The sequence below is a fragment of the Podarcis gaigeae genome (genome assembly GCF_964106915.1).
Source record: "Podarcis gaigeae genome assembly, chromosome: 4".
Lineage (NCBI taxonomy): Eukaryota > Metazoa > Chordata > Lepidosauria > Squamata > Lacertidae > Podarcis > Podarcis gaigeae.
In genome coordinates, this window is record NC_139677.1 from 44,312,323 (window position 1) to 44,334,067 (window position 21,745).

Below are 21,745 nucleotides of genomic sequence, written 5' to 3' on the forward strand. Positions count from 1 at the left end.
CTTTAACCTCCATGTCACCTAAGCAGTGTTGTATATCACAGTATAGCTTTCATACAGCCATGGTCTCTCAGCCTCAGTCGTTTTCCTCTGCATCATCATCATCCCTCCCTCCATTTCATGCAGGGGACGCGGGTGGCGCTGTGGTCTAAACCACTGAGCCTATTGGGCTTGCCGATCAGAAGGTTGGCGGTTCGAATCCACCCAAAGGGGTGAGCTCCCATTGCTCTGTCCCTGCTCCTGCCAACCTGTTGTTGTTGTTGTTTAGTCGTTTAGTCGTGTCCGACTCTTCGTGACCCCATGGACCAGAGAACGCCAGGCACCTCTGTCCTCCACTGCCTCCCGCAGTTTGCTCAAACTCATGCTGGTAACCTCGAAAACACTATCCAACCATCTCGTCCTCTGCCGTCCCCTTCTCCTTGTGCCCTCCATCTTTCCCAACATCAGGGTCTTCTCCAGGGAGTCTTCTCTTCTCATGAGGTGGCCAAAGTACTGGAGCCTCAGCTTCACAATCTGTCCTTCCAGTGAGCACTCAGGGTTGATTTCCTTCAGTATGGAGAGGTTTGATCTTCTTGCAGTCCATGGGACTCTCAAGAGTCTCCTCCAGCACCATAATTCAAAAGCATCAATTCTTCGGCGATCAGCCTTCTTTATGGTCCAGCTCTCACTTCCATACATCACTACTGGGAAAACCATAGCTTTAACTATACGAACCTTTGTTGGCAAGGTGATGTCTCTACTTCTCAAGATGCTGTCTAGGCCTGTCATTGCCCTTACCAGTGCAAGTAGATAAATAGGTACTGCTGTGGTGGGAAGGTAAACGGTGTTTCTGTGCACTCTGGCTTCCGTTACAGTGTTCCGTTGCGCCAAAAGCTGTTTAGTCATGCTGGCTGCATGACCCGAAAAGCTGTCTGTGGACAAATGCTTGCTCCCTCGGCCTGAAGCGAGATGAGCGCCACAACCCCATAGTCGCCTTTGACTGGACTTAACCATCCAGAGGTCCTTTACCTTTACATTTACCATTTCACGCAGACAAACTGGCAGCCTCCCTTACATAAGCACATGTACATGCAGTACTTCTTCTAATACACATGTGGTATATTGGTTAGAGCAGGGGTCAGCAAACTTTTTCAGCAGGGGGCCGGTCTACTGTCCCTCAGACCTGTGGGGGGCCAGACTATATTTGGGGTGGGGGGAATGAATGAATTCCTATGCCCCGCAAATAACCCAGAGATGCATTTTAAATAAAAGCACACATTCTACTCATGTTAAAACATGCTGATTGCTGGACCATCCATGGGCCGGATTTAGAAGGCGATTGGGCCGGATCTGGCCCCCAGGCCTTAGTTTACCTACCCATGTGTTAGAGTGTTGGACTAGGGCCTGGGAGATCATAGTTCAAATCCCCACTCAGCCATGAAGCTCACTGGCTGACCTTGGGCCAGTCACTGTCTCTTTGCCTAATGTACTTCACAGGTTTCTTTGGGAGATCAAATGAGTAGAGCAGTGGTTTTCAACCCGTGTGCCATGGCACCTGGGGTGCCTGGAATGATGATCGGGGTGCCACAGGCAACATTGGCACCTGTCCTTCTTTCCTTCCCACCCTCCTCTGATGCCGTCTCGTGTCTCTGCCTCCAAACGGCTGGTACAGCTCTTTATTGCAGCAGCCCTGGCTATACGCTCTGCAGGCGAATGGTGCCTCTCAGAGACACCTCTCTTCAGGGTGTGGGGGGCAGCTCAGAGACCAGGGACAGCAGCAGTAGGTGCCCAGAGGACTCCCAAAGAGAGGGGAAAGGAGGGGAGGTTGAGGGAACACTCCACAAGGGAGTGTGTTTGAAAAAGGGTGAGAGGCTGCCAGCTCCGCAGACAAGGGGTGACATAACTGGGCTCCTGAGCCCCTCAGGGTTGCCACAGAAAGAATGTAGCTGGTCAAGGGAACCATGGACTACTGGAGTAGGGGGAGACTCATGTGTGCCATCTTGAGGTCCTTAGAGAAAAGGGTGGGATATAAATGCAATAATAACAACCGAGACAGATTCTCCTTTCTCTCCCTGTCTCATACACATGCACACAACTGCTCACTGCAAACGTTAAGGCCTGAAAAGAAAGGGGAGTAAGAATGCCTTTTCCCCTCCTCCAGTTGCTTCAGAATAAGTAGGATTTTTATAGATCTGCTCCCCTTACACACCCACAGAGGCAATAGTTCTCTCCTGCTTCTCTCTCACATATAATAGCACTCATCTCTCCCCACCTTTCACACATGTGCAAGCACCTTACACATGTACAGTGTATGAGCAGCATCTCTGCCTTACACATTAATACACAACTACACAAAACAGGCATGCAGTAACATGTCTCTCTCATTCATAGACACACATATGCACAAGAGATGCTGCCTGCTCCGTCTAACAATAGTCTCTGGCCTTCTAGGGAGGAGCCTTGTTTAAATCTTCAAAATGGAAATGTTTCCAGATGACCTGTTTATTGAGCATTCATTCTTTGATTGTAGGGAGGTTAGGTGACATTGCATCAATGCAAGTGTTTTCCTGCACTTTTGAGTGCATTTCCCCATCACTTTCCTTATTATAGAAACTCTTAAATTTGAGAGAAGAAGATTTGTTGCACAAAACCTTCCAAGCAACTTATAACCAGGGTTTTTGTTCAGCTAGAACTCACGGGAACTCAGTTCCAGCACCTCTCAGGTGGGTGCCACTGCCATTCTAAGAGAACTGGGGAAGCATTCATGGTGAGTTCTGGCACCTCTTTTTCTAGAAAAATAGCACTGACTAGAACCATGTGGCGCTGTGGTCTAAACCACTGAGCCTAGGGCTTGCCGATCAGAAGGTGGGCAGTTCATATCCCCTCGACGGGGTGAGCTCCCGTTGCTCGATCCCTGCTCCTGCCAACCTAGCAGTTTGAAAGCACGTCAAAGTGCAAGTAGATAAATAGGTACCGCTCTGGCGGGAAGGTAAACGGCGTTTCCGTGTGCTGCTCTGGTTTCACCAGAAGCAGCTTAGTCATGCGGCCACATGACCTGGAAGCTGTATGCCAGCTCCCTTGGCCAATAAAGCGAGATGAGCGCCGCAACCCCAGAGTCGTCCGCGACTGGACTTAATGGTCAGGGGTCCCTTTGCCTTTACCTTTACGTAATAATTGCCTGTGTCACTTCTCAGCTTCACAGAAACCCTAACCCTTTACCTTACAACCATGTAACCTGAATTTGCTGCCATGTGACTGGAACCCACCCCAAAATAGTGACAGTCTGGAAGCTCCTGCAAGGTAAATTTCAAGGTAAATACTGCAAGGTAAATTTCCAAAAGAAGACCTATAAAGGGTAGGGGGGGTGGTCATGTCCCACAAAAGGCACCCTTGTTAATAAAAACAAAATATATAAACTATATTAATGTGGCCATTCTTCATTTAGATTTCTCAATTATTTGGCCAGATTGTACCTCTTGCCAAGTAAATTCTCAGAACCAAATCTCATATGGATACGACTAATTGTCTTGCATACATGATGAAAGTATTTACAGGTTTTCTAATAGTAAAACACAGAAAAATGAAGATGCTTTGCTGATCCTGTGGCTCCATATTTTTGGTAGGTTTGCTCCCCCCTCTCTATCACTGCCTTCAGATATACTAAGGCTTAAATCAGCTGTCATGTCAATTTCACATCTTGGAATTTTGTGAATAAGACAATCTCTTCATCTCTGTTGCTTGGAAATGGGATATAACACTAGGAAGGGATTACAGAGAGATTGTGGTATATGCATTTGTGTACACACACACACACACACACACACACACACATATACACACACACATACACACTCACACCAAAAAAAATCCCTTTGGACTAAAGTTTGGATAAGCCCTCAGTCAATTAAAATCTTATTTCTGCTGTAAACTAATTTAATATGAGTAGGACTATTGGGAATTGTATGTGGGATGTGTGTGTTTGCTGACTAAAATTTATTTATATTTCTAATCTTCCTTCTTCCCATGGCTCGGGGCACATAGTAACTATCTAAAAATATTCAGAAGTACAGCACACAACAAAAGACAATGAAACCAACATAAACAGGCAAGAAGAGCAAGGGTGGTCGATCTAATGCCCTCCAGATTTTGCAGACTACAAATCCCATCACTCCTGACCATTGAACATGCTGGCTGGGGCTGATGGTCACCCCTGAACTAAAGCGTCACCATGTTCATCTTGGACTATCCAAGGCTACTCCCTAAAAGCGTGCAAGAATGGCACTCATTCACACAAGCTTAAGCGAAGTTATATGTTGCAAGCTGTGAATGGATTTGCTGCTTTTAAGGCACTTGGAGCTGCTTCTTAGCAGGATATCAGAGCTGCAATTCAAAAGCACTTCAGCAAGCACATATTTAGTGTTTAGCATAGGATATTAGACACACACACACACTTATACTGGCAGATTCAGTGGTCTTGGATCCAACAAACGTAATTACAAATATCTTGAATACTTGTTGGAATTTGGATCAGAATTCAAATATACTGGAAAACTAGATAATAGATTTGGCACACTGGTTGCCTGATAGCTTCAGCTGTCTCTTGGGTAGTCATTATTTATGTATGTATTTGTATTCACAAGTTCTGGGTTGTCTACACTCGAGTGCATTATTGGGGACCTGTTATAACCCATTAAGAAAACCATGACTTTATAGCTCAAGGTGGAAGATGTACTGTCTTTATACATCTCCCATTAGTTGGTTAGGCGGGATAACAAAGACATAGATATTGTAGGGGAGGGGGGCACCATTCACAATATTTGGTTTAGATTATGATTCAGCATTTTGAAAAATAGTCCGCTTCAGTCTGAGGCATTTTGTAGCCTGTTCAATTCAGCTCAGGATTCACCCAAGTGTGCTTCATTTGCTCCCTATTCGGTATTGGTAAATTTAAAAATGGCTATACAGTGGTACCTCGGGTTACATACGCTTCAGGTTACATATGCATTAGGTTACAGACTACGCTAACCCATAAATATTACCTGGGGTTAAGAACTTTGCTTCAGGATGAGAACAGAAATCATGCTCTGGCAGCAGTGGGAGGCCCCATTAGCTAAAGCAGTGCTTCAGGTTAAGAACAGTTTCAGGTTAAGAACAGACCTCCAGAACGAATTAAGTACTTAACCCGAGGTACCACTGTACTGTAGTTTCTTCTCCTTTTGAGAGGAATGAATGAAATTTCCAGACATACTAGCTCCTTCAGGATGGCTAAAGCCTGACAAATTATAAGCAAATGACTCCAGGAGATTTTGAGTTGGGCACACTATGTTAAAAAATGGGGGGGGGGTTTAAAAAGTTACACTTGTAACTTTTTGTTTTTGGACAGAATTGGATTACATTCACAAGCAGTGTCACCCCTTCTGAGGGCATTAATACTTCCAAAATTGAGAGGGTTAGCTGTGGTTTTCTTGTAAGGAACCACCCCCTGGGGTCTTCAGATGAAGGGCAGTATACCAATTTTAACAACAACAGCAACAACAACAACAATAATAATACTAATAATAGGGAGAGACCTCTAAGGGCAAGGGCAAAATCAAACCTTCTGGCAGGATTATGAAATGTGTCTTCCTTCCCAAGTACCACTCATGTTGCCTAGCAACACACTATTATTTTCCACATTCCATGTTACTATCCCATTTTTCATTCTTTAACTCATGTATCCGTACATTAGGCATTTTATGAGCTACATGCATGGACTCATACGCCTCTGCTTCAGTATTCTATCCCTGCCATCTTTCTACAGTGTGGTGTAGTGGTTAAGAGCAGTAGTCTCGTAATCTGGGGAACTGGGTTCACGTCTCCGCTCCTCCACATGCAGCTGCTGGGTGACCTTGGGCCAGTCACACTTCTTTGAAGTCTCTCAGCCCCACTCATCTCACAGAGTGTTTGTTGTGGGGGAGGAAGGGAAAGGAGAATGTTAGCCGCTTTGAGACTCGCTAGGGTAGTGATAAAGCGAGATATCAAATCCAAACTCTTCTACATCCTCATTAATACAGCAACCTGTACATCTCTCCATGTACATGTCTGGGGCCTTTTGCCACATTTATGTTAAGTCAGGGATGAATATAAGATTGGAGCTGCAAAAGGAAGCTGTAAAGAGGAAGGGAGTGGCCAGTGTAGGAAATGGCATCATTGTCCCTCTCTGAGGTCAGACTTCTGGACCAGTAGCAGAGGGGAGTGATACAACTGAGCTCTCTGGAGTGAGGAATGTTGGGGTTGAGTGGAAGCAGGGGGAGGGAATGACCAGCAGTTTTTTCATTTGCCCTGCTGCTTTCCCTAGGAAAACTTGTTTACCACTGAATCGGAACAAACATCAATCCACAGAAAAACCAATTGGCGTTTGTTCCGATTCATCAGTAAACTGCGGGTTTTCCTGGGAGGGAAGGCAGCAAGACAAGCAGAAGTATGGATGAGCCCTATGTTCCGGAAAACAAAACAAATATGTATTTGCATGATGACACCACCTGAAGTATACCTGAAGGAGCATCTTCATCCCCACTCTTCAACCCGGATGCTGAGGTCCAGTTCCAGGGCCCTCTGGCAGTTCCATCACTGCAACTGCAGGTGAAACTACAGAGAACCAGACAGAAGGCCTTTTTGGTAGTTTTGGTAGTTGCAACTGCCCTGTTTATCAAAGAGATAAACAACTCTATCATTTTTCATAGACATCTGAAGGCAGTCCTGTTTTGGGAAGCTTTTAATGGTGGTGGTGGTTGTTTCCTGTATTTTTGTTGGAAGCCACCCAGAGTGGTTGGGCAACCCAGTCAGATAGGTGGAGTATAAGAAATAAATTAGTAGTAGTAGTAACTAAAGTTTTTTAGGCCTCAGTCCTAACACACTCTCACATGCATGCTGGAGAACAGCGCTGCTGGCAGGTGAACTCTGATGCAGTGGATGTCCTGTCTGTGGTGATGCAGATGGTAAGCTACCACCAGTGGTCCTTCAGTGGAAAGTCCATGAAGTGAGGCATTTATGGTGAGGGCAGAGCACCAAAAGCTTAGAGGTCTATTCCATCCTAAGCCCTGTGGATGCCCTGAAGGGCCCAATCTTTGGGTCCCTCAACTGTGCCAGAGCTGACATAGCAAATTATAGTGGCGCGGGAATGGTTTAGTTTGGAAAAGCATATAAAAAGTAAATAATCATATTCACAGTGCTCCAGCTAAAGAAGCCACATGTGCAAACATTTAGATATGGTTCAGTGAGGTGGTGTTTTATCCTCAGCTGATAGACTATATCTGTCTTTGCCCACCTGGTACCCTTCAGATGTTCTAGACTAAAACTTCTATTAGCCTCAACCAGCTCACGCTAGCTAGGGTGATAGGAATTGTAGTCCAAAATAATTAGCATCATTACCTCAGGTTTGCATCAAAAATGTTAAGCATTAGTCTTTTGTCTAAGGGCAGCAGTCTTTTAAAATAAAAGGGACAATCTGATTTTGCTACCATAAAAGAAGGTAACAGTGTGACTTGGAAGTATCTCCCTGAACTTCAGGGTTATTGATTTTGTAGAGTGTAAAAAAGTAACATTGTTGCTGCTGCTGTCATTTTAATTTATTACCTGCCCTTCACCATAAGGTCCCTGGTTAGCTTGCAACAATTAAATACAGTTTTAAAAACTTACAATTGCAAAAAAAAAAAAAAAAATGCAACCAGAAAAAATAGGTTGTGTCAAAGGCCAGGATGAAGAGACATATACTTGAACCCCATGTTTGCCAACCAGAGTTCCATGATGGAAAAAAGGAAATATATAAATGTAAAATAAGCAATGCATTGTAAAATGGATTACTGATGCGCAATGGAGTCTTCCCAAACTTCATCAATAAAGGATGAATTCACAAAATACTTTAATACATTTTTGAGAATGAGACACTGAAAGTTTGTTTAAATTATCATGCTACTTCTCTAACAGATTACTACTACATTATATATAATTTAATTGCAAAAAGAGGTTATTTAAAAATATCTACGTTTGTATATTGACTCTTCTTGCAAATCCCCATTCCTTCACTTCAGAAGAAAAGTGAGGTACATGATAAAAACTATCCAAGGCAACAGATCCATGCTAATAAAAATATGAATTACACTGCTCCATAGGCCGTTTCAGATGTTCTGATGAGGTTGATTTAACATACAAGAAAGGGCCACAGGCCAAGCATATTAGCTTCATTCCCATGATGGAGGGCACATCCTGTTCTTGAGGTACTTCCTGTGCATTTTGAGACTCCTAAGTTAGCTCTCAATCAGAATGCTCGAAGAGTGCTTATGTAATCATGCTCAAAACTGTTTAGTTCTATTCAGGTAGCTCACTGAAAATTCCTCATAAGGCCACAGTCCTATGCACCTGTAACTCTATAAACAGTCATGGGATCAAGGTGGAAAATACCAAATTTTGTTTAAATGCATGTCCGCCCCACCCCCCCAGTGCACAGTAATTTGCATTTCATTGAGGGGAAAGAAATCTGCTGGTGCTGTTGCTAGCTTTTCCTACTTTGTTGCAATTCAATTTAAAATCTGGGAAAAATTAAAATCCTTACTACAACAACAACAAAAATCGTCTTTCCTTGATGAGCTACAAAGAAAAGATAGTTTTGTAGGCCAGGCTGCACTCCTCCTCCTGAACACTGCAGCTTTGCATATGGCAGTTCCCTTTGTTCTGTGGAGAACCTTCTGGTGAAGTGGATGGGCTTCCACGTCAATGTTCTCGGAAGATAATAGTAAAGGATGTTCAGTGTGGGCCCCTTTCTCCCTTCTCTGAGGCTTCCTCATTCGTGGATCAGTTCAAGGAAGCTGGTTGTGCTTATCCTACAGCCAGTTCTGCACAGCTGGCAATATACTCTGTGGTCTCTGCATCTGTGAATAACTCAAAGATTTGGCTGGCCTCCTGTACCTGCATCATGTTTTGCTCTTCTACAGCCCCAGGGTAAGAACATGGTCTCAAATCAGAAAGAGATACCCTTTCAGCATAAGAAACCATATCTGGTTCAAAATGAAACAGTTCACTCGGACTGTGCAAAACGTATTCCTTAAATGATACCTAAAAGTGTCCATGAAGTTACTACTTGGTGTTTAATGTCTGTTTAGTTGGAGCTGAATTTATTCATCAGAGTGGGAAACACACTGATGCTCAGTCCTAGGAAGAGGAAGAGATGTGTCAGATATCTTAGATTGCTATTTTTTTAAATCTTCCTCTGGGCTTCTGTCCTTCTTCTAGTGCTCTCCTATGCTTGAGCATTCCAGACGGCAAAAACTCCTCTCAGATTAGCCATTCTTTTTAACCATAATCTTTTTGTCCATCTTGTGCTACCAAACCGTTTTCCCCTCCCCCCCAGCAGGTCAGATTTCTCCCTCTTTTCCCAGATAATGGATTATTTGTAGCTGAAGTATTCTGAAACGTGGAGGAAATATGTTCCATGGAGCTGAAAAAGGAACAATCAAGAACATCCGTTAAAAAGACCAATAAATCCTAATAAAGACAAATGGCTCATCAATATGAGGCAAAGGTGCAAGAGTTTGTGTATGCAGGGTTAGAAACGGAAGACATTTTTCATTGTTGAAACAAGAAGGGGGAAATAAACCTGCACACTTTGGGAAACCACTTGTGATTTCGCAATTATTATTTTTTTAAATCTCTGCAATTAATTGAATGATTTAATGTGATACCTTGTTACTAGGCAAAGACTTTGTACATAATTATAGCAGACTGCAACATGGCACCAGAAATGTAAAATATGCAGAGATTTGGTTGCAGAATGTTTTGTTTAATAGTAGCCAGATTCATGTGGATGATACATAGAATTCTCAGACAGACTTGTCCACAGCACTTATGAGAACAAACCTCTCCATGCCTCTTTTACTAAGCAAGCTGTTGTGGGTTTTTAAAAGGAGAGAGGTCAATATGCCTTTATAAAGACAATGAAAGTGAACTTAATAGTTTTCCCTACTGAGAATAGAACACAACTATTTAAAACATAATTAACAATAGGATGTCAGTCACTTTTTTGTAGGATTTTATGTCTGGGGAGTTTCAGCGCTCCCAATTAGCTTAATGGGGCCACTGTGCTAGTTAACAAATTGACAGTCTTGACCTGCCTGGCGGAAACAACTATAAAGCAGTTTGGAAAATGAAGATGAATAGCAGAAGTCTCGCTGCAGATAGGACCCAAATATCATTTTATATGTCTATTCATGTTTCTTACGACAGAAAAACAAATGATGATGATCCTGCTGCATCCAAAATGGACAGGATCACAGACCTTACGCTTGTAAATATTGGGAAATTTGCAGGGAGTACCTTCAGATCCCAGCCACCTCTGTGCTATCCAAGACAAGAGTGAACCTTTCAAAAGGTGAAATTACCTTCTACGTAATCTCACTAGGGGTTTTCCTTTAGTTTAAGAGTACCTAAAGATCTGAATTTGAACTCTGGTATTATCAGATTGAAAATCTGCAGGGTTTTCAATGATTCAATGAAAAGCCTGCTGGTTTTTCATGTGCATATTAAGCTGCCACCTAAATATGGTCTTCCTAATCCACTCTAATTTTGGAAAATATTTATTATTAGATTTATATAGCTGCCCATCAACAAATGATCCATTAGAGATTAGAGAACAAAAAAGTAAAATACAGTATTAAAAGGCAATATAATAAAAAACATTTAAAAACACGGAAATGTGGCATTAGAAAGTCTCCTTTCAGGGAAAAGTACAATTAGTAGCTCAGTCTACAAAATAAAACACAGCTTTCCCCAGATATATTTCCATGAGCAGGGTCTTGAGCAGGGCTTTTGTTTTCTTTCCTCCACCCCCCACTCCAGTATTCCAGTATTCTTTTACCTAAAGTGCTGAGTTGTGTTTTATTACTGCTGTTTTTGGATTTCCTCTGTTTTGTCTTATATTATTTTTAACTGTATTGTACCTAGATGCTTTTTATGTTTAAATTGCTTGTGTGAGCTGTTGTGAAAGGGGTTTGCCCTGAAAGGTGGCACATATACAGGAAGGAAGAAAGAAAAGAAACATTTAATTTTATTGATATGAAAAAGCATTTGATAGAGTTGAATAAGAAGCTTCCAAATCGTTTCATTTTCATATGTAGATAAGAATGATATATAAGTCACTAGCTGCCAGAATTTTGATCAATAATAGGCTTTTAGACGGCTGTCTTCTTCCCTGTTTATTATTTAAGTTTGCTGTAGAAAATTACTGCAATAGCTGGCAAATAAAAGATTTAATAAGGATTTAAGACTGAACAATAAATTGTCAAACATAGCCATCCATGCTGTCTGCCATTTTACAAATGATCCATCAGTTTAGCAGTATCTCAAGTTACAAAATGAGAATGTCAAGCAATTTAAAAAAAAATCCCCTGCCCCTCAAAATGTGTGTGTGTGTGTGACTGTCATACTCCCATAGTGTTATTCATGGGAAATATGATAAGGGTTAGGAACTTGCTTTAAAGACACCCACAGGTAGCTTAAATTTGCGAGACTACATGGACTTTGCTATTCACTACAAAAGCAGGGAAAGAACCATCTGCATTCCAACTGCACACACAGAGCTTTCTCTGATAATACTTAAAATTAAGCAGATTTGCAGGGCTTGTATTGATTTGCATAATTTAGTCTGACCACAATATTGGAGTTTACCTGCCACAAACAAACAATGGGGGAGGAAAGGAAATCATCTTCTGTGCCATTACACCCCCCTGTGTTGTGTCTTTGTTATGTACTGAGTTGAATAGGATCCAAAAGGCAGCAGTCTGATTGGTCCTAGAACAATAGGATCCAAAATTCAGCAGTCTGATTGGTCCTAGAACAATAGGATTCAGAATGCAGCAGTCTGATTGGTCCTAGAACAGTGAAGCAGTCTGATTGGTCCACAGGAGCCACCCAATCCAGATCCAGGTGGAAGTGAATCCGCAACCTGATTGGCCCACGGGAGAATCCCAGAATTAGCCAATCACGTGCGGCCCATTGTGTAAATAATGTATATAAAGCAGATATTTGGGGGAACATTCATTCCTCACTACTATGAGCTGAATAAAGAGCATGAAATCCACACTCGACTCCGAGTATATTTCAGTCTTTTATAAAATAGACTTCATAGGTAAGCTCAGTGTTTTACTTCCATTTCAGTTAAAGTTCTCTTAACTTTGATAACTCATGAAGTGAAGACATGGCATGAAAAATGCATAATTTAGTTTTGAATTGAATAACTGTCCTCACTAGCATAATTCTTCCTAGCGACAACTGTGGCTTCCTTCTAGCACAGCGCATTACCAGCCCTGATTGCTATGGTTCCATTGTGTGTGTGTGTGTGTGTGTGTGTGTGTGTGTGTGTTTTATTATTATTTCTAAAAACCCTTGATGAAAACCACACCCATATGCACATATAAATGAATGCACCTTGGGACACATTCTCCTTTACTGATTTGTCCTCCCTTCCTGACTTTATGATGGCATTTGAACTGTCGCTTTCTCCTTTATTCCAGGACATGGATTATATGGAACTTTTGAAATGTTGTCCTCCTGGAGGAAAACGAGGGAAGACCAACACGTGAAAGAGAGAACTGCCGCCGTGTTTGCAGACTCCATGCTCTCCTTTTCTCTCACTACTGCCATGTACCTGGTCACTTTTGGGATAGGTGCCAGCCCCTTCACTAACATTGAAGCAGCCAGGCTCTTCTGCTGCAATTCCTGTATTGCAATTTTCTTCAACTACCTCTATGTACTCTCCTTTTATGGTTCCAGCCTCGTGTTTACTGGCTACATAGAAAACAACTACCAGCATAGTATCTTCTGCAGAAAGGTACCAAAGCCAGACGTCTTGCAAGAGAAGCCTGCCTGGTATAGGTTTCTTCTGACAGCCAAATTCAGTGAGGACACGGCAGAGTCAGAGGAGACAAACAGCTACGAAAGCCACCTCTTGGTGTGTTTCCTCAAGCGTTATTACTGTGACTGGATAACGAACACGTATGTCAAGCCTTTTGTAGTTCTCTTTTACCTTATTTATATTTCCTTTGCCTTAATGGGCTACCTGCAGGTCAACGAAGAGTCAGACATTAGTAACATTGTAGCAACTGCGACACGAACCATGGAGTATACAGCTGCTCAGCAGAAATACTTCAGTAATTACAGTCCAGTCATTGGGTTTTATATCTATGAATCCATCGAATACTGGAACATGACCGTCCAAGATGACATGCTAGAGTACACCAAGGGGTTTGTGAGGATATCGTGGTTTGAGAGCTACTTAAATTACCTTAGAAAGCTCAACATATCAACGGGTTTACCCAAAAAGAATTTCACAGATATGCTGAGGAACTCCTTTCTGAAAGCGCCCCCATTTGCCCATTTTTCAGAGGATATCATTTTCTCCAAGAAGTACAACAACGAAGTCGACATTGTGGCCTCTCGAATGTTCTTGGTGGCCAAGACCATGGACACCAAACGGCAAGAGCTTTACCATCTCTTGGAAACCTTAAGAAAGCTCTCCCTCAAATCCAAGGTCAAGTTCATTGTCTTCAACCCTTCGTTTGTCTACATGGATCGTTACGCCTCGTACGTGGGGGCCCCCTTGCAGAACTCCTGTATCAGTGCTTTATTCCTCCTCTTCTTCTCTGCGTTCCTGGTGGCAGACTCTCTCATCAATGTGTGGCTCACGCTCACTGTTGCCTCAGTCGAATTTGGAGTTATAGGTTTTATGACCTTGTGGAAAGTAGAGCTGGACTGCATTTCTGTGCTGTGCTTAATTTATGGGATTAATTATACTGTTGACAACTGTGCACCTCTCTTGTCAACGTTTGTCCTGGGCAAAGATTTCACAAGAACTAAATGGGTGAAAAATGCCCTGGAGGTGCATGGGGTAGCTATTTTACAGAGCTACCTCTGCTACATTGTTGGTCTGATTCCTCTCGCAGCTGTGCCTTCAAATCTGACCCGTACACTGTTCAGGTGCTTGTTTTTGATAGCATTAGTCACCTTCTTTCATTGCTTTGCCATTTTACCTGTGATACTGACTTTTCTGCCACCATCCAAGAAAAAGAGGAAAGAGAAGAAAACTCCTGAGAACCGGGAGGAAATAGAATGTGTTGAAATGGTGGATATGGATAGCACCCGAGTGGTTGACCAAATTACAACAGTCTGACTTAGTTGGTTTGTTTTTCTTTTTAAAAACAAAACAAAAACAAAACAAAAAAAAGCCACCCTAGATCTTACCAAGAGAAGAAAATCATATTGATTATATAAACAATGGTGTTTGGATCTCTGTTTTCAAATTAAAACCAGGAGCATCCAAAGCAGTGTGTGAAGGGGGGGGGGGGAATAGCTATACATTGATTGGCCTTCACATAAAAAGTACAGTGAAATTTACATTCACCCAATACAAAGAGAGTGTCAGTTTGGGTTGCTGCCTGAGATAAGAGAGTAGAAGAGTTGGGTTGGTGACTAAATAGCAAACTGCTTATGTTTGCCCTGCAGATGTTCCTGCCCTTGTGGCAAAATCCCAGCACATTGAAAGGTCAACTGTCAAGGCTGAAGGAGCCGTTAAGTGTACGTTTTGGACATCAAGGCTATAGGAAACTTTCAATACAGCAATAACTCAAGTCAGTGAGTCAGCTATTATGGATCTTAGCCATCACATCTAACTTCCCTTTTTGTTGCTTCCTCCCCCCCCCCCCTCTGCCGCCTTTTCTGAATGGAAATGCATATGCAAGTTTGTTAAACAACAACAACCACAAAAGGCCAAGAATATTTTTTTAAAAAATACATACGCAAGGGTAAAATACAGCAATCACTGTCAATGTAGGGTCATGTTGCAGTTGCCTTCTTTTCTGAATCAAGAGATGTTTTAAAATGTAATCAACCCCCAGTATATTTTTTAAGATAACATGATTTTGTAGCATTTCTTTTTTTTCTTTTTAAAGAAAACAGGGAAATAATGATATGTATACAACACAGAGACAATTCTTGTTCTCTGATCCAGCTCCGCTTTCTGAATGTGTTTGTCTCATTTAGGAGACCTGGTTTACTGATGCTAGATTTTGTAGCACTCTCTTAAATATGCTAGGGGGTCTAGTGGCAGAATAGAGAAGGGATATATTAAGAACTTCACCACAAAAATCCATGAAATAAGCCTCCGATGCCTAAATTTCATTAAGCAAATGTGAATGTTAGGGCTCTTTCAAATAATAGCCTTGACTCCAGGCCATTCACTAGTAATATACACGATGAGGTTCAATGAGCAGCTTTACGTAACGTGTAATGTGGGCTACGACCCTCTGTCAGTAATATCCATTTCAGTAATCTCGACTGTAGACCATGAGTCACGGAAATTAGTGGGGCTACTTTCAAAGAAGTGGCTTTTGAACTCTCAGTGTTGCATCAAGTTTATGTCCTGATAATAATGGAAAACAATGGACGCCACCCCTGCCCTTAATAAATAAAGAAATAAATGTTTGATATGGAAAACTAGAGACAGGTGGAAACCAATTTAACAGATAAATTATTAACATTATTGCAGTGATCTATGCCAGAGGAGTTTTTAAGATATTTGTGTCTCTTTCCCAATCTTAGCTAAAGCAATGCTACTGCCCCTTACAAGCTTTAATGAAAGTGTTAGAAACCAAATCTTATGATGCTGCTGTAGCTTCCATGGCACAGGAAAATATCCTGTGGATAGTAACCTGCAAGCCACCCCCACCCACCCCAGTCATCAACATTATTGCACTGGCTTTGGGCAGGCAGCACCGGGCAGCCAACCTTCCAGTCTTACCCTATGATCTTCTTATAGATCTGTTTCTTAGCCCTGCACCTGCCCTGAAAAAAAAAAAACACCTTTTGGTCATTGGAGCTGTGCAAAAGTTGTGCTAGAACACTTATGCGGCAGTACCAGTGACTGCTGCAGATCCAACACCGAGAATGAGTTTTGACCTCAAGATCAGGGCAAGGAGTGTATTTGCCCTCTTCTGTTGGCACTGGGTCATTTAGGCCAGTTCCTATGAGCTAGTGTAGAGAATGGATTGAGCTATTAATGCCACAGCCAAGAAAGTGAACCAATGGTCTCTCTTCCACAAATAATCTTTCAATAATAAAGAATATTTTTGTTAGAGGGAAAAGTTAGAATGAGCTTCTGTGTCCAGATGTTATATACAGTATATAAGCATTCCGATTTCCCCCATGGTATCTGTCAAGGACTTAAAAGAGTGCACAAATTATCTCCCATACGTCTAGCTAACAAAAGTGGTCTCTCCTCAATCACAGATGTTTCCGATTGCCTGCAGTTTGGACAAACTTGGAGGATAAGCACATGAAGCATTTGCTGAAACAAACTAGTGATTTGGTGAAGTCTCTTTTGTTCATTTCCAGATATCCATCCAAGCCATTCTTGCTGCTCCGCTTTGATGGAGGAGCTTCTTTTGTTGCTGTTCAGCTGTTGGGTATCTGTATGTATGCGCAAGTTAAGATGTTTTGTTTCAATGTAAAGTATTTTGTCATTCTTGCCAGCTTGAGAGGTGCTCAAGCAGGAGACATTTGCGTCCCTGCCAAACCTTTTTCCTTCCTAAAATGGAAATCACACACAGGCACACAAAGTACCATAATGCCCAGGCTTGGCAAGCCACTGTGAGCACAAACACTCTGATTAATATACAGTAGAAACTGGAAGTTGCAATGTACCTTCCTTCTTGCTATGTACCTGCAATGTACCTTCCTTCTATGATTCATCAGCTGCATACAGCAGTGGTTTTCAACCAGTGTGCCGTAGCACCCCAGGGTGCCTTGAGTGATGGTCAGGGGTGTCATGGGCAACACTGGCCTCTGTCCCTCTTTCTTTCCTTCCCTCCCTCCTCTGATACCCTCTCGTGTCTCTGCCTCCCAAAAGCTTGCACAGCAGCTTGTTGCAGCAGCCCTGGCTACTAGCTCCCCAGGCAAATGGTGCCTCAGGGACTGGCCAGGAGGTGCATCCCAGGCCCCTGTGAGGAGGTGTGAGGAGACACCTCTCTTTGGGGCAGAGGGGGCAGTTCAGAGAGCAGGGGTGGCGGCAGCAGCTGCCCAGAGGACTCTCAAGGAGAGGGGAAAGGAGAGGAAGCTGAGGGAACACTCCTCAAGGGAGGGTGTTTGAAAAAGCGTGAGAGACCGCCAGCTCTGCAGGAAAGGGGTGACATAACTCCTGAGTCCTACAGGGTTGCCGCAGAAAGAATGTAGTTGGTCAAGGGAGCCGCGGACTCAAAAAGGTTGAAAATCTCTGGCATGCAGTTTAATCCTGAGCTGCAGGTGTGGGTGTGGGTGGGTGGATGGGTGGGTGGGTGGGTGGGTGTGGGTGTGTGGCTTGCATAATTTGGACAGGGAATTATAAACCATGGAGGTCATTGGGAATGAAATGCAGAAAAGTACAAGCAGTACAACGCTAATTCACAAAACAGATATTAATACTACATACATTGTGGCTTTGTTATAAGTAGGTGCTTAAAATTCTTTGTCTTGGATTAGTCCACAAGTGAGTGCATTGACCCTCATGAAGTAGTGAACTTCAACGGTTTCACATTGCCGTCCCCCTTTGAAGGTTGTTTGTTCCAGAATAGACACTGAAAGTCACTTACTGAAGTCCTAGGAGGTTGAAATGTTCCCCTGCTGGCTTTTGAACTTATCATTTCTAATGTCAGATTTGTATCCTTTGATTCTTTTGCATAGCGACCGGAGTGTTTGTCTTATTTAGAATGCAGAATGGCATGGCTGATAGATGATGTCATATATTATACTGAAGATGAGTTGAATGAACCCCTGATGTTATGGATGACATTATTAGGTCCTGTAATACTCTTGTCTGAGTAGGCGTGGAGACAAAGCTGGTATTTGGGTCTGCCATGGGTTGGTATCTTTCCTTTGTGACCTGTTGCTGCTGGTGGATCCACTTTGGAACATACAAACTACTTTAAAGAGGCAAGCAAATTCTTCATTCACAAATTCACCCCAACAGAAGCTGAAGCCCTATGGCACAATTTAATTTAAGATAAATATATTTCTTTTGCTGAAAATTTTAAATTATTTCCATCACATAGAAAGTGATTTTGTTCTTCCTACCCCAGGTTATGGTCTAGCAAAATCTTTTATCTGTACACTTGCTTCAATTATTTTTCCATACTTGCTTTTAAGCTGGATTCTAAATTTGCCTTCCAGATACACAGCAAAATAAATCCATTCCAAAGATACAGACATTTAAATCTCACTGGAATTAATGAGGCTTTAAAGTAGCAACTCTGTGTTGGATTGTGGCCACTGATCTTAGATCTTCTATGGCACATCATTACATTTTCAAAATATCACCCACTTACCCTAAGTGCTAATCACTTAAAAAGCAGTTACAGTAAGCTTTTAAGTTTACTCTATTATAATTCCTTTAACCAAAAAACTCATTTAAAAACATTACAACACCCATTTATTAACTGATTGGTCCGAGCAGATTTTACTCCAGGGGAGGCAGAATTACCGGTAGCTTAATTTACTTGGCCTAAGCAAGTTCATTCACACTGGTATTCCTGGAGATATTATTCCCTATAGTGGCTTTGTGCAAATTCATTCTCAATTTACAAGTGATCTGAGTCTAGGGAGAAATGAAGGAAGAAAAACTGGAGCAATTGGAACAATTTCACTGCAAATGATCCATATCCAAAACTTACGCCCAGCATTTTATGGGAAACAATGCAAATTAGATGAAGACTAGAGTTCAAAAACCTGAAGAAGATCTATCCAGCAAATAAAAACATCTTTCTTCCCTAAATGCCAACCACCTTATTAAATGAGGCCAGGCCTGTAAAAGCTTAAGGACTACTAAATGGTTTGATGTTACACGGAAAGGTGCCAATGTCTCTTAGCATCCTATGAGGCTTCATATGACAGTGCTTGGTGCAGCAGCAGTAGGGTTTTCTAAGTGCTATTTTCTGTTCTTCTGATGTTTATTCTCCTGCCAATAGATAACCCCTGCTGAAGTCAATGACTTGTTTCCATCGTGAAAGCAGAGACAAAACTAGTTTTGTTTTGGCTGGGAAATTCAGAGAAGTCAGAATTCACTTAGGAAACCCATCTTCAAACAACAAAAACTAAGCACCATGTTCAACCTTATTTGGGGGGGAGGATCATAGCTCAGTGGTAGAACATCTGCTTTGCATGCTGAAGGTCTCAGGTTCAGTCCTCAACATCTCCAGATAAGACTGGGAGAGAATGCTGCCTGAAATCCTGAAGACCAACTAGACAGTGCTGAGCCAGATGGACAAATAGTCTGACCCAGTTTAAGGCAGCTTCCTATGTTCCTGCATTAAAATTAAATACTATGGGAGGGGGATCCTGGCGGTAGCATACTCACTGCTCTCTAAAAGAAACTATTTTTTCCTGGTATATGTGGAAGGTTGCAGGCCAGACTGATTATTTATGTTACATGGGAGTTACATGTTACATGGGCTGCCAAGAATGCAGGGTGAGCATCACTTTAGGGTATGGCTGCATAGTGTTTATTGATGGGTTGATTCATTGCTGGAATATATGACCATATCATCCTCTACATAAGCTTGATACAACTTACAGTAGGGATAGCCTCAAAGCCACAAATAACTTCTCCCCATATCTTTATTTAAAACTTTTGTATTTCAGTCTTCCAATGCATCTGCATTGCTCCGAGTGGCTTGCAGCAGCTAAAATACAACAAACCCATAATAAAACAACAAGGTATAGCCATGTGTTGGGATTTAAGGGGAGGCAGTGATTTCTATGCTTTTTTTGCCATCAGTGCTGTTTCCATTCTGCTGCAGTTTGGCTTCTGCTAAAACCTACGTTGTTCATTTAACCATCTGCTATGACCGAAACTACCATAATTAGTTATGTAATTAATTTGAATGCTTTTCAATGGGAGGGAAACACCTAAAACAATGCAGTAAATAATTATGACCAACAAGCATTCAAATTTCCACACCTGTTTCCATTTCTGACAGAATTTTCCAGCATTCCTAGCCATGCATCAGTAGAATATGAACACAAACACCACAAAATCATTTCATCAGCAGACTGCCTTTTGACTTCAGACGTACACATCTTATAGAAACCATTTTAAAACTACAAAATGCTTTTCTAAACAGAAATGCCTTGTGCTATTTTCAAAGCTATTTGAGGCTGTGGCACAGAGAATTCCAGAGGAATCAAGCCACTTCTGAGACTGCCCTTATGCATAGCACCCACCCAGTCTTCTCAAGCATTGGGGAATTTGACCGCCTGCCAGATTCACTCTCTCCTCTTTTAAATAGGGGGTAACAGCCCAGTCCTGAGCTTCAGAGTTCCCTCACGGGGCCTTCTCTTCCCACCCAAGATGTACCAACAGAGCCAGGCACTTATCCCCCATTATGTTCCAGCTTGGAAGGAGCAAGAGTCTCCAAGATACTCTTTAGATTCCGAAGCTGTGGCTTGGAATTTGAAGCACCAGAAGGTGCGTCTTCCAGGACCTCGAATCAACTTCTCCAACCTGTCCTTTGTTGTAAAAAGCTGTGCTCAGCCCCTGGCAATACCAACTAATGAGAGCACAGTTGAGAAAACTGCAGTGGTATTGCTGATCCCTCAAGCAGAAACTAAAGGTTAACCTTGCGAATTCCATTATTGAATAAAATACATAACCTCTATATTCATACAACTATTGTTAATTCTGAGCAGTGAAGAAAACAAATCTCGGCTGCAGGAGTAATGAACCAGCAAGTAGGAAACATCAGCAAAACTTTGATGGGGTTTCCAAAAAGAAAAGGTATCATTTAGAGGCCACAGAGCATGAAAGCAGAAAACAACTGCCAGGTAAATTGAGAGGAGGAAAGTGATCATGTTATTTTCTAAGAGGAGGTGTTGTTTTTCCAGGACTTAGAGCAGAAACATTTCCACCTCTAGCATTGCCCATCATCTTCCATTCTGTCAGTCTAGCTAGTCAACATAGCATGCTAATTTCTCATTATTTTTAAATAGCCATATTGGCTGCAAGTTCATCTCATCTCTGGTGACTGTACTAAAGCATTCGGGTTGGAAATGATGCCTACAATCCAGGCAAAGCTGTTGGAATAGAATTAAAGTAGTTAGTCCCAACACCACCAGTTTCTTTTTGCCTTTCATTCATGCGAAGGAAGTTGCATGAAATGAAGTTGTTCAGTAACGTGCCTGCCTTTTGCAATTGGGTTTTGTTCAGCCCGTTGTTTAGGGTGAAAATGTGTTTTCGTTTAGAAACAGATCCTTTTTAATTCAATGTCTCTATTTGCAGTACAGGTTCGAGGGAACCTTGGGCAAGATGCCCTCTGGTGTCCCCCACCTCATTTTCCACACTATCAGAGGGAGTAGCAATTCTGCATCCGCTTCCTTCCCCACCTCATTCTGGCAGAATGCAGGTGGTAGCTACTGCTGCTCCCCTCCACCACTGCTAGCTGCTCACCTGGTGATCCAGCAGCAATGACTGGTAGGAATACCGCCAGCTGCTGTTGCCCAGAAACAGAGAGCAGACAGCATTGGCGGCTGCTACCCACTGCTGCCAATGATTCACCTGCTCAAATGGATGCAGTGGTGCTGGAAACTAGAAGATGCAAGATCCACTTGCCTACCTACTCCTCCTTTCCACACAACTGCTGCTGCAATTAACGGTTGCTGCTGGCCCATCACTGGCTCATCCAATCAGTCTTCAGTTCTTGCTTGGCCAACTAGATTGGTG

At 42.4% G+C, this 21,745-nt stretch overlaps 1 protein-coding gene across 1 annotated transcript in view; it reads left to right on the top strand.

Annotated features, from left to right (window-relative positions):
* The window catches only part of PTCHD1 (patched domain containing 1), a 104,179-nt gene that overhangs the window by 35,154 nt on the left and 47,280 nt on the right, over positions 1-21,745 (top strand). The window contains exon 3 of the mRNA XM_083734239.1: positions 12,519-21,200. Within this exon, the coding sequence (XP_083590365.1) occupies positions 12,519-14,173 (1,655 nt within the window). The 3' untranslated portion in view covers positions 14,174-21,200. The remainder of the gene's footprint in view (positions 1-12,518; positions 21,201-21,745) is intronic.